General features: G+C 41.7%; 1 protein-coding gene across 1 annotated transcript; it reads left to right on the forward strand.

Annotated features, from left to right (window-relative positions):
- Positions 1–2179: 2179 nt before the first annotated feature.
- On the forward strand, positions 2180–13641 carry LOC101358798 (C-C chemokine receptor type 3). Its single transcript, XM_004368706.2, has 2 exons — positions 2180–2313; positions 12155–13641. The coding sequence occupies exon 2, from the start codon at positions 12166–12168 to the stop codon at positions 13246–13248; it is 1083 nt and encodes a 360-aa protein (XP_004368763.1). The 5' UTR covers positions 2180–2313; positions 12155–12165; the 3' UTR covers positions 13249–13641.
- The last annotated feature ends 221 nt before the right edge of the window (positions 13642–13862 follow it).

Raw genomic sequence — 13862 nt, forward strand, 5'->3', positions numbered from 1 at the left:
AAGGGACAGGGAAATGAAACATCCAGAACAGAAATAATGACAGTGTTCATGCATTGTGAAGAATGATCAATGTCACTGAACAATTTATATAGAAATTGTGGAATGGGAACCTAAATAGCTGTGTAAACCTCCACTGGGGTGGGGGGTAGGGGGGACTTGAGTAGTTTCTAAGTGCCTGTAAAATCAACTCTGAATTCCTCAGCTCTTATGATCAAGCCAAGACCAACAGTCAAACTCATCTCCCTCTGCTCTCCACATCTTGCCTGCTACCCCTGCCAGGTCCCTGTTTGTTTGTTTTTTTTTGTCTTGAGAATCCCATCAACCATCTCTGTCAGCACATCATGTGATCTAGGAATGAAAAAAATCCCTGAGTGAGGGGACAGGAGGCATGGAAGTTGTCCTGGCAACAAAGGGTCTCACAGAATTCTTCCCTCCACCAAAGACCTGCAGTGGCTCTGAATGTTCTGCTGGGCTTCTGAATGTGTCACCATAGTGGACAGTACATGTATAGGGTGTGAGTTCGTGTTTGTTTTGTTTTCAGTCTCCCTGGGTTCCTGACTTTTGACATCAGGACCCAGGCATCTCTGCTCCTTGATTTCATTCTGCACGGTGAGTCTGTTTCTCCTTCCCCAGAAATCCTCTCTTCCCCTTCCACATGGCCAAATTCTGTCCATCCTTCAGGCCCCTCCTCTTCCACGAAATCTTTCCCAGTCCCTTCAGCCCACGTGGATCTCTTTCTTTTCCTAATCCCATGGCACTTGCATTATGTGGCGGCCCACCTGCTGGCACAGAGTCCAGTGCCTTGTGCCATGTTTAAGGCCACCCTGAATATATGATGATGCCCATTTCATAGTAGGAGGATCCATCATAACAACAATGGCAAATATTAACATAGCATAGTCCATATGCCATGCACCAGGCTTCTGATTTGTTTAATCCTCACACAAATCCTACAGACTAGGTATTCCTAGTACCATATTTTACAGCAGAGGAAGCGGAGGCACACAGATGTTAAGTAACTTGTCCAAGGCCATGTCACTGTTAACAGGCAGAGCTGGGTTTTAAACCTAGGCATTTAGCAGCAAAGTAAAGGCTCTTACAGCATCACAAAAAAAAAAAAAAAAAAAAAAATTTTAAGAGAATTTGAATGTACAAACACTTAGAGCTGTAGATTAAATAGCTGAACGTCTATTTTGCTATTATTTAACTATATTTGAGCATACTTGGTATTTTATCAGATCTTTGTTGTTTTGGCTCACCAGCAAGGCCATAAACTTCTTAAGGTAATAACTGAGCCCCTTCTTGCCTTCCTATTTCTCTCTCATTTCCTCCTTTCACCCCTCCCTTCTCTTTTCCCCCTCCCTCCCTCTTTCTCTCCTTCTACTTTTTCTCTTTCTTTCCTTCCTATCTTTTCTTTGTCATTTGCAGTTTCTAGCATAGTCCCCCGTGCATAGCAGATGTTGAAAGAACTCTTGGCGAATTTCACTGCCACGCACAGTTAGCTGGTTTATCAAAAATTACACCGTCTGTGGTCAAAGCCCTTCACACAAACATTGGGTGAGCACCCGCTTGATGTCTAGCACCATGCTAGGTCCCTGGGACACGTCAGAGCACAGAGCAGGCACATGGCTAGCCCTCGTGAAGTTTACATCACTGCAGTGTTCTACCCATACCCTACGCTTGCTTAGCCCAGAGCCTTTTCACATATTTATTTTAGTTGGTTCATGCCAGCTGTATGTTGTAGGTACCATTATTCCCAGTTTACAGATGAGAAAACTGAGGCTCAACAAGGTCAATGATTGTCCCAAGGTTGCGCAGCTTGTGGGCACCACAACCAAGATTCAAACCCAAGTCTTCTCAGGTTGCCTAAACCTGTGCTACATCTTGTCTGATGAAGGTCTCCTGGTGAAACCTGCAGAATAATTGGGTCATCCACTTACAGGGAAATTCTGATTTTATTCCTCATCCACCACCCCCATAGGTCAAAGTCATGCTTATTTGAAAATTATTCCCACCAAAATGAGCAGTTCCAAGGAGGTGCAGAAACGTAAAAGCTTCTGAACATCAACTTTCATCTCAAGGATTACCCAACTGAGTAGTTAGTGTAACCCTCATAATAGAAAAGAAGAACTGAACCAAACTTGATATCTTTCTGAAAACTTGCAAAACCTGACAAGCTAGGCCTGTTTAAAACAGGAAGCCATGTTGCTCCCCACCTTACTAATGCCTGTGAATCAGATGGTATCTCTGTCCCATAAGTGGAGAGACCTAAGCCATATCACTGGACGCTTAAAGACTGTACAAAATTAACAGGTACCATTTGCCTTCTTTTTGTGCTCATCTGGGCTATAGCTTATCGAAATGCAACAGAAGCTGTTTATTGAGAAGCAATTTCTAGGTAGGCTCTCAAATTTCTAGAAAAAAGGTAGATGGAGTAAGGGGTCTAGGTGGGTGGAAGCAGTACCTCCCTGGAGTGTTCTTGGAAGCAGGAGGGAAGCAGCACCTCCCTGGAATGTTCTTAGACGCAAGACAGAGAGGAGGAGGGAGAGCTAAGGCAATTTAGTAGGTAGTATGAGGGCCGGAGTGCTGCTGGCACAGTGGTTAAGAGCTTGGCTGTTAACCAAAAAGATTAACAATTGGAATCCACCAGCAGATTCTTGGAAAACTTATGGGGCAGTTCTACTCTGTCCTGTAGGGTCACTATGAGTTGCAATCAACTGCATGGCAGTGGGATGGGGGCTGGAGTGGGAGGGAGAGTATATTGCTAAATACATTCCTTCATTTTCTTCTTGCTTTTATTCTCCCAATTTCCTTTTATTTCTCCTGCGCATAGTATGATTCATTTGCCTCTTCCACTCACCCAGACTTGGCCCCTTACAGTTGCTCAGTCAACGTTGTCTGTGCCCATGTTGCCTTCCTTGTGCTTTTGCAAATGCGCACAATTCTTCAAAATATGACCACTCCAGAAGGACTGTTTGCTTTGGTATTTACTTATGTTGACTTGTAAGAAATACTCAGTGAAAATAGAATTTATGTTTATATATATATATATGTAATGTGTATGTATATATATACATTTCAAGCTTTCATTATAAATCCACTCTAAGGCTGCTAGATGAATTAGTTGATCCATATACAATTTTCAATTTGTTATCCTTTTATCTGGATCAACCAGGCTGGCTGGTTGCTTTTTCTGGATCTGCTTTAGAGGGTGGGTATAGAACGCTTTACCTGATCTTCAGGGAAACCCTAGATTGGCTTGGGATGGAGTTAACTGTTGTTTGACAAGGGCTTGGAGGGAGAATAGTGGGAGTATGGGGTCTTTAGTATGTGGATGTGGCAGGAGTTGGAAGGTATCTGCAGCTCTTCTCAGAAGGTGGGGATGATTACATTGAACCATGGAGGCTGAGTTATTTCTCCTGGGGGAAGAAATGTGAGCCCTTCCTATGACGCAAGAGGAAAATAGCAGTTATGCCCAACAGAACAAAATGGGTAAAGGGCACAGCCAGATAATTCACAGAAAAGGAAATATCAATGACTAATAATTACAGTAAAAAAAAATCCCTCAGTAAGGACTAAATAGAAGTTAATTACAGCAATAATGACATATGTCTTGCCTATCCAAGTGGCAAAGTGCTTTTTTCTGTTAGGTCCTCTCCAGGTTGACGGGTGCGTGTTGAGACTGACACCATCACCTACGGGTGCCAAGAGTATAGACATTGTTCCACACTTTCTGGAAGCAATTTGGCAAAATGCATCAAGAGCCTTAGAAATATGATTAGAGGTAGAAATTATGCTTTGGGGAACCTTCTTGAAAGAAACAATTAAAAAATGCAGACAAAGGTGTTTATTGCAGCATTGTTTATCACAGTGGGAATTGGGAATGACTTAACCACGCAGTAGTAAGGCAACGATTAAATAACCATGAAACATCTATACAATATGTTGGAGTCATTACAAGCTATGTTTTTGAGTAATTTTTAACCACATGGAACTAGGTGCTGCGTATAAAATTTTAAATATCAGAATACAAAACTATATACAAATGTGATACTACATACACATATGATTGGTATATATATCATGCATATGGTGTGTGTATATATAATATATATATGTGGTATATATATGGTACCTGGAGTCCCTGGGTGGTGCAAATAGTTAACATGCTCAGCTACCAGAGGCACCTCAGAAGAAAGGCCTGGTGATTACTTGTGAAAAATCATCCATTCAAAACCTATGGAGCACAGTTCTACTCTGACACACATGGGGTCACCATGAGTCAGGGTCGACTCAATGGCAACTGTTTTATACGGTACATAGAAAAGAAGCTGTGGTTCTCTCTTGGTGGCACAGTCAGAAGTGGAAATAGCAGAAAGCTGAATCCGATGGTCATGCTGACCACCCTACAACCACATTATTTTGGTTGCATGGACATAAATTCGCTATGAAAGCACATTCTTCATGATCATCTCTTTCAACTAAATTACATGGCCTTCATATACAAAAACTGAAAACCAACTGCATTTAACACGTGCTATTGAAAAAGAAAGCAAGTCCAATCTTTGGGCAAGGAAGTTGTTAATAATATTCAAAGTACTTGGCAGGTGGATGAAACCAAGTGACTTAAAATGAACGAAGCATAGTCCAAGAGTGGGCTGTAATCTTTGTCTAGTCGTTAATATTAATGAGCAGCAGCTGTGGAAGTCCATGTGCTGCCCTAAAAATTAAATGTTGGGAAACAGCAGTAGCTGGGAAGAACATTGCATTCATTCCTGATTTCAACTTTGAGAGGTTGTTCTTGTGTACTTCCCAGGAGGGAGCTTCCTAGCTCACCAGGAGCACATTCTGTTCCTGCACTGCTCTGGTGTTCTCAGAGTTTTTCCCCTTGTGTGGCTGTAATCTAGTTTCCTCCCTATTACAGTTGCTATCGAGTTGATTCAGACTCATGGAGATCCCATATGGTTCAGAGCAAAACTGTGCTCCATAGGGTTCTCAACAGCTGTGACTTTTCAGAAGCAGATTGCCAAGACTTTCTTCCAATGCACCTATGGGTGGCTTCAAACCATCAACTTTTCGGTTAGTAGCTGAGTGCTTAACCATTTGCAGCACCCAGGGACTCCTAGTTTCTTCCAATGCCATCAAATTTCTGCTTTCTGGAGAGTTGACTTCTTCTTCTACAGGAAAAGCTATCATATCATAGACTCTTCCATCTGGAAGGGACTTAAAACATTGCCTTCAACAAAAATGACTAGAAAACTTTGGTCCAATGAAAGACACATAAGTAGTGGCAAAATAGAAACTAAAATGAATCTGAAGACTTTTATTTTTCAGACAAAACATTGCAGGTTCTGCCACCTATGACTGATGTTTCTACCCCTTTATCACCCTGGCCAGTCTGGCTCTCCAGGTTGATATTAACCCTCTTAAAATGGAGCACCTGGAATAGAACATAATATTTCAGATGTGTCGTCTTAACAGTGCAAAGCAGACTAAACATTGTTATGCTCCATCCTTCCATCCATTTAGGAAGAACTTATGAGGAAGCTACTACTTCTCAGGTGTCTTGCTGGGCCCTAGTCCCGCACTGTCCAATATGGCAGCCACTAGCCATGTGCGGGTATTTAAATTTGAATGAATTAAAATTAAATACAATTAAAAATTCAGTTTCTCAGTTGCACCAGCCGCGTTTCAAGTGCTCAGTAGCCACATGTGGCTAGTGGCTGCTGTACTGGACAGCACAGATGTAGAACATTTCCATCATTGCAGAAAAGCTCTATTGGACCGTGGTGCTGCACTAGATGTGAAGTGTCCAGAGTCGCGTTGTTGTTGTTGGGTACCACTGAGTCAATTCCACCTCCTAGTGACCACATGGGACAGAGTAGAACTTCCCCATAAGGTTTTCTAGGCTGTAATCTTTCCAGGAGCAGATCGTTATGTCTTTTTCCCGTGGAGCCACTGAGTGGATTCAAATCACCAACCTTTCAGTTAGCAGCTGAGTGCTTAACTATTTGCACCACCAGGGCTCCTTAAAGTGTCTAGAGAGGAACATCAAACAGATATCTACTCAATAAATATTCATCTTCTCACCCCCTAAAGTTCAAAAGTATCCAAAAGCTTTCTCTTTACTTTTTTCTAGTTTATGTCTAACGGTTTAGGTTTTTAATTGAATGGCTATCAGTCAAATTCTTAAGATCTTTTATCAAAACTAGACTATCTTAAAGAACAATGAAAGACCATTGGTCAGTCTGTGCTTTGCGGTCTTTGAAAGGTTGAGGATGTGTCCCATTCTAGTTAGGAGTAAGCCAAATGTGGTGCAGTGGATAAGCACTTGGCTGCTAACCAAAAGGTTGACAGTTCGAACTCACCATCCACTCCATGGGAGAGAGATGTGGTAGTCTGCTTCCATAAAGAGTACTGCCTTGGAAACCCTATGGAGCAGTTCTACTCTGTCCTATAGTGTTGCTATCTTGATGGCAATGGGTTTTGGAGCCAAAAAGACACAAGATCAAGTCCCAACTCTGTCAGACACTAACAGAATAGCCTGAGCAAGTGACTGAGCATGTCGAGCCTCCATTTACTCATCTGTAAAATGGGGACATAAAAAACCTACCCTGAAAAGTCATGAGGACAAGCAAACATATATGACAAATGCCTGGCCTCCCTAAGGCAAAATTATTATTGATTCTTAACTCACAGTGGTTGTCAGTTAAGAATGTATGCTTCAAAAACTCAGAGACCATTTTCTTCCCAATAGTTTTTCCCTTCCCAGGTGGTTGCTGGCAACAAGAAAAAAAGCAATCATACAAAGAATGTTTTAGACCATACCATGCGTTATTTGATCCATGCTGAGAAATGAATGTTTCTTCCATTCAGAGGCACTGTGAGGGCTGGTGATGAAGACCAAAGCGTTGGAGTTTCCGTGTGCTGGTTTTATTTGGAGGATTTTTGCAGTTTAACAAGACTGAATTGAATTGATGCTCATTAGGAGGGGCTCTGGGTTGCAGGAGGCGGGGAGAGGTTGAGGGTGCAGGGAAGTAGTCTCCACTTCTACAAATACAAAGAGTTTTGAATTATTGCACAGTGGAGGTGCCCTTTGGGTTCACTCAGGGACAGAGACAATGTTTCCTACCAAGACATGTAAACACACAGGCTGAAAGACTGGGGCCTCTCAAGAGAAGAGCAGGGGCTTTGTGGTTATGGCTCAATGTCAGAATTTTCTGGAAGCACTAAGAACTGCAGCAGAAGGAGGAGAAGAGAAAATGTGGGCATGAGAGTCTCACACACTGGATAATTTGGAGGCCTCAAGGGACTTGGCATCCATGTGGCCCACGTGGCCACATGGAGGTGCATATGATGGTCATCTGAAGGGCCAGCAGGTAGACAGAGGCTGGCTGAGCCCAACCGGAGCAGATGGCAAGCCTGTAAGAGGAAGTTCCTCCCCTCCACCCCCAGTCTAGGTGAGTGCATGCCAGCCTCACCAAGACTGCAGAGAAGAACCAAGCTACTAACATTTCTAAACTTTAAAACAAAATTCCCACAGTTGACCTAGTATGGTCTCCATTTCAGGCTTCTCGGGTGAGGTTTCAGCTTGTGGTTTCAAGTTCAGATGAGCAAACCCTTTATCTTGTCACTGGCCTACATTTCAATCCATTTGCTTTTTAGAAAATGTATTTGTCAAATCTTCCAGCAGCCCCCACTTGAAAGCACTTGCTTTCAATTACAGTTTAATTGGTAAGGGAATAAAGCAAAATTAGAAATGTTGTAACTTTAAAAACCACAAAATCGGAAAAACAAAACAAAAGAGCAGCTCACCAATAATCCACTTCCTGACTACAACTATTTTCATTATTTGAATATTGCCTTTTCTATGTATATAGTTTCATGTTGTAATTTTAGTGTACACACTTCAAATTCTCTTTCATTTTTCACAAATGTTTGTCTTAATGGCTGCATTAATAATCTACTGTGTAAACAGACCACAATTTATTCAAAATATCCTTGAAGTGTTGAGTATTTAGGCTGTTCCCATTTCTTTCTTTTTGTTATGAAAATGATACCATGGGAACATTTTTGTGTATATCGTTTCGTGGTTTGGTTGACTTTTTTTTTTTTCCTTTAGGGTTAATTCCTAGTCATGTCCATTTTGATTTTATACCTTGACCATATATATGTATATATATATATGAATGAGTGCTCCAGTTACTCTGCAGCCTCACCAGCATTGAGTCTCATCACTGTACATAATAATTATTTTGCTAATTAAAATGGTATTCAAACTTATATTTCTAAGGAACGGTTTCCAGTTCTAGGTTTTTAATCTCAATCTTTCTCAATTCAACTGTGCAACATCCATTAAGCCTGGTGAATGTAGAGCTATGCTTGTTAGTGTGAAAGATGTCCAACGCATATTACAGGGTAAGAATGTACTATAGAATAGTTTTGATTTCAAGAGTCAGGGTGGGTGGATTAGACCATAGAGATTTATGTTGGAGAGGACCTGGCCAGACAAGAATAGGGAAAGTATCTCCACTCCTCTGACTTCAGAAGAGAAACAGTGGTTCTGGAGGGAAGCAGTCCTACCTGTGGGTCCCTACCTCCCCCATCCAGGCTTTGGCTAGAGTTGGGTGGTATGAAGGGTTGTCTGATAAGTTGAGGGGACAACCAAGAGGACATCTCTCAGCAGGACAGCTCCCTACCCACATGGGTTGGCCAGTGCAGTTAAGTTGGTGGTCAGCTAGAGAAAAGATAAAGTTTGTACTCTTGAGTGTTCCTTGGTTTCTACATGACGAGGGCATGGAGTCCAGGAGGAGCATGTCTGCCTGGGTCCCACCAGCCCAGGAGAAGGTGCATAGCCCAGGCCAGGGCTCTAGTGGAGATGTGAATAGAGAAAATTCTCCATTCCAGCCAGAGCACAGGGATCGCTCTGTCAGCTGTGAGAGCTCACTAGGTACAGGAAAACCTGAGAACAAATGGGCCATGAGTCCATTAGCTAAAAACCATTGAAGTAGATTCCAGCAAAAGGCTCAGATGGAGACCAGGTGGCCCCACCTCACCATACACCAGCCACATAAATCAAGGACCAGCAGGAGACCAGAGTGCCCCTTCATACTCTGCCCCATGCCTTGAGTCATGCTAACCCCTCTCCTGTATCTCAGCTGCCACCTTAGAGAGGACCAACGGGAGAAGACAAGAAACTGAAATTATAAGCTGGCACTATAAAAAGGATTATGAAAGCTTAAAGTCGCCATTCAAATGAATGGATCAGGCTGAGTTTTAAACCACTTTGAACTAAAATTTGTAAATACTTTTCCTGATACCCAGCAGGTGGGAAGCTGGTGACAGAGATCAAACTGGTTTTGAAGACTAAAAAAACTTCATTTACATTGTACAGCTGAGTTGTGCACTGAGAGTAATTTCAGTGAACCAGCTAAAATAGTATGATCTTATTTTTGTAAAACTTGTATACATGTATGCATATCTGCATAGAGAAATGTTAACTGTAGTAAATTCTGCCTGGTGAGAAATGAGGTGTTTTTTACTTTTGTTTTTGTGCTTTTCTTTATTGTTGTTTTCGGTTGTTTGTTTGCTATTGCCATATCATTTGTCTAAAATGCGAGAAGCTATTTTTTAAAGGCTAAATATAAACCTCTTGACTGTTTCAGACTGGAAGATTTGTCTCAATTTGAACCAGGTAGACAAATGTAAACCATATTAGTTTTCCTATTTTTGACCCCATGTAACTAGTAATCAAGGACTTGGCTTCTGACTCTTGAGAACCTCCACGATTTCCTGGGCTTGCACCTCTGAGCAGAAAGCTCATAGGCAGCCCTGAAGCCCAAACCAGAAGATTCTATGATTCTACCATACAGATCATATTAATCTTATTGAAGTGACACATGAATTAAAAACTAAAGTTGAGTAAAATTTGGTGACTTTTTAAAAAAGTTTGACTTGCTTTTAAATCATTCTGGGATAAAACGAAAGAAAGTACAATTAATGGTAAGAGGAGGCCACCATTGCCTCTGACCTCCAGAGCACACATTGGAGCAAGCACTGTACTGTTCCTTTCTTGCTTTAGACACTAAAGTTTACCTGGACGCTCTCTGCGATTGTAAATGCATAATGGACAAGATGATGAGCAATTTTTTCTCACCTGCTGTGGAATATGAAATTAGGAACAAGAATGCTGATAAGATTATACATATTCAATTGTTCTTTAATTCCATTTTTCTACTCAAAACCCTGGAATGTGTCACTGATCCATGGAAGATATACTGGGACAGACCCATGAACAAAGATCCACAAGTTCTACCCAAAGGACCACACTTTTTCCTAATTTCATTTGAAATAGCTTCCCCTTGCCTTTCTTTTACCCCTGCTTCCTATTAATTTTACAGCTTTTTAGACTTTAAAACGTGATCTTACTTATAGTCTCTCATTTGGTCATCACGACAACACCTAGTTGGATCATTAACCTTATTTTGGAGATGAGAAAATTAGACTCAGAGAGTTATGGGCTTGTCCAAGTCATACAGCTGGTGAGGGGGGCTAGCAATGGCTCCTCATCTCCCATCTCTACTCTCACTCACTTTTGACCACACAGAACCCTGTTGATGCTGACCTGTGGGGTCTCAGCATTCTGTTAAGAGGTGAAGACAATTCCTTGCTATTGGCTCCAATTATTGAATTTCTAAGACTTATCTGGAAGAATGCTCACTGACACATGTGTTCATGTCCTAACAGTAGCCTTCCTCAGAGATTGGAGAAAGCAAGTAGAACTCCCTCTGAGGAAGCAGTGCACGGATTAACTGCGGGAGTCCCTGGGTGGTGCAAATGGTTAACATACTTAGCTGCTAATTGGAAGGCTGAAGGTTCAAGTCCACCCAGAGGTGCCTGGGAAGAAAGGTCTGCAATCTGCTTCCAAAAAATCAGCCATTGAAAACCCTATAGAGCACCGGTCTACTCTGACACACGTGGAGTTGCTATGAGTTGAAGTTGACTCAGTAAAGTCTGTAATCTTAAGAAAAGCAGGCACTGGCCCTAGGGCTCACAGTCTGAAAAATATCAACTCTAATAAGAAATTCCATTGACCCACCCCTCCTGCTCAGCCCTTTGTGAAGGAGAAGCTCTTGGCGGGTTTGCTCTTAGCACATGACTGGCTTATCTCAGCATTATCAGGAGCAGGAAAGGAAAGCAGCCTGGGTTAATGTCGTTTATAATTATAATGAGTATAATAGCTAGAGGAGCCCTGGTTGCACAGTGGTTAAGGCACTTGGCTGTTAACCAAAAGGTCGACCGTTCGAACCTACCAACAGCTCTTCAGGAAAAAGATGTGGTAGTCTCCTTCCATAAAGATTTGCAGCCCTGGAAAACCTATGGGGCAGTTCTACTCTGTCCTATAGGGTCACTATGAGTCGGAATCAACTCGACAGCAGTAGGTTTGGTTAGGTGTATAATAGCTAAGTCTTCAAACTTTATATTTTAAAATCACTGCATTTGAAACTAGTGATGAACGAATTGGAAATAGATGGGAGGTTGAAGGTCTAGCCCCGACTTACTTGTTAGAGGATTTTGAGAAAATTACTAAAATTCTTCAAGGTTCAATTTCCCAATTAGCTATGAAGAACAGTACATCATTATGCGGACTTGGAGAGGGGTAGTTTTTTGTAATCATCACTATTATTATTATAAGTATTGGTTTTTAAATAGATAATGATGTTGAAAGTCATATATAAACTGTAAAACAAAATACCAAATACCTTAACAGATACAGTAATAATACTACTTATTATTATTGTCACTATTGTAGATAGCCGATGAGTTATAATTAGATATTCAAACTGTTTTGTATTTCTTCCTTCAAATGCTTTCAGAAATAAATATCCCTTCTTCACCATCATCCCACAATGATTCTATTCCCTTTCCCATTATGGATCATGATGACTTTCAAAACTTCAGATCTTTCCTTCCTAACCCCTCGTCATAGCATCTCTGACGTACCTTTGAAATATATGCTAAGGAACCTCTAAAAGCTATAAGCTGTTTATCACACATGGCATCTTTGCTAGGTAAATGAATATATTAGCCAGTACCTTTCACAAAGTGTTATCATGCCTAATTGTGGGAATTGTGTCTGTTTCTTCTATTATAGGGAAAAGCAAAATGACAGCCCCAATAGATGAGACTGAGACTGAAGTTGAGGTCTTTGGGACCACACCCTACGACTACAGAGGGTTATGGCCATGTGAAAAAGTCAATATCAAGGATCTGGGGGCCCAGTTGCTGCCCCCGCTGTATTCCCTGGTGTTCATTGTTGGCCTGTTGGGCAATGTGGTGGTGGTGCTGATCCTCACAAAATATGGGAGGCTCAGAATTATGACCAACATCTACCTGCTCAACTTGGCGATTTCTGACTTGCTCTTTCTAGTCACTCTTCCATTCTGGATTCACTATGTTGGATGGAACAAGTGGGTTTTTGGCCATTACATGTGTAAGTTCCTCTCAGGATTTTATCACATAGGCTTGTACAGTGAGATCTTTTTCATCGTCCTGCTGACGATCGACAGGTACCTGGCCATTGTCCATGCTGTGTTTTCCCTGCGGGTCCGGACTGTCACCTTTGGTATCATAACCAGTATCTTCACCTGGGTCCTGGCAGGGCTAGCGGCCCTCCCTGAATTTATCTTCCGTGAGTTCCAAGAGGAGGATGAACACTCTGTCTGCAGTCCTTATTACCCAGAGGATGAAGAAGATACCTGGAAGCGTTTCCATGCTCTGAGAATGAGTATCTTGGGTCTTGCTGTCCCTCTACTCATTATGGCTATCTGCTACTCAGGAATCATTAAAACGCTGCTGAGATGCCCTAGTAGAAAAAAGTACAAGGCCATCCGGCTCATTTTTGTCATCATGGTGGTCTTTTTCATTTTCTGGACACCCTACAACCTGGTTCTCCTTCTTTCTACTTTTCAAGTGACCCTCCCTGAGAACAACTGTGAGCAGAGCAAACATCTGGACCTGGCCATGGCAGTGACAGAAGTAATCGCCTACACACACTGCTGCATCAACCCCATCATCTACGCCTTTGTTGGTGAGAGATTCCGGAAACACCTACATCACCTTTTCCACAGGCATGTGGGCATCTACCTGAGCAAATACCTTCCATTCCTTCCTAGAGAAACACTGGAAAGGGCCAGCTCTATCTCCCCATCAACAGGGGAGCAGAAACTACTCTCTGTAGAATTTTAGGTCAGTTACAGAAAATTGCCTAAAGAAGATGGACTGGGCAGGTGGAGCAAAAGACGTTAAGTCAACCACATTGACCTCCAGGCCAATCCTTTGGACTTCCAGCACAACACTGAGGTTCTTGAAGCCATTAGAATATATAAACAATGGTGGTGGCATGTCCGTGCACCCCAGAGGTCAAGGGCTGGGCAGTTTACTTATCATCAACCCTGAAAAGCAGAGCTTTGCTTGATTCTCTGAAGAGTTAAATAAATTTTAATGCAATTGTATGTCAGATAGTCACTATACACAGCTACGCAAAGGTACATTTTTTAATATTTTAAACTTTAACTTCAGTCAGCTATTGATATAAATGAAACCTATTTCACAAAATACAATAAATCAATTACTTTATTTCTTAATGTGTCTATGTCTTTCCTTGTCTGATGAAGAGACTTTTAATACATAGATATGCGTTCCAAGCAACGTAATGGCATATCACAACTGTCTTATTCAGAACAGATCAATTGAGTTTTTATTCAGACCAACTGTTCCCACGAGTGACTCAACAGAAGAGGAAGAGCAATTCAGTATATTCAGTATAGAGAATAAAGAACTCTCTCAGCGTCCTGAAATGT

This window comes from Trichechus manatus, unplaced genomic scaffold (assembly GCF_000243295.1).
Source record: "Trichechus manatus latirostris isolate Lorelei unplaced genomic scaffold, TriManLat1.0 scaffold00001, whole genome shotgun sequence".
Taxonomy (NCBI): Eukaryota; Metazoa; Chordata; class Mammalia; order Sirenia; family Trichechidae; genus Trichechus; species Trichechus manatus.

Coding starts and splice junctions, on each gene's coding strand:
- LOC101358798 (XM_004368706.2), top strand. CDS start 12,166: ATGACAGCCCCAATAGATGAGACTGAGACTGAAGTTGAGGTCTTTGGG.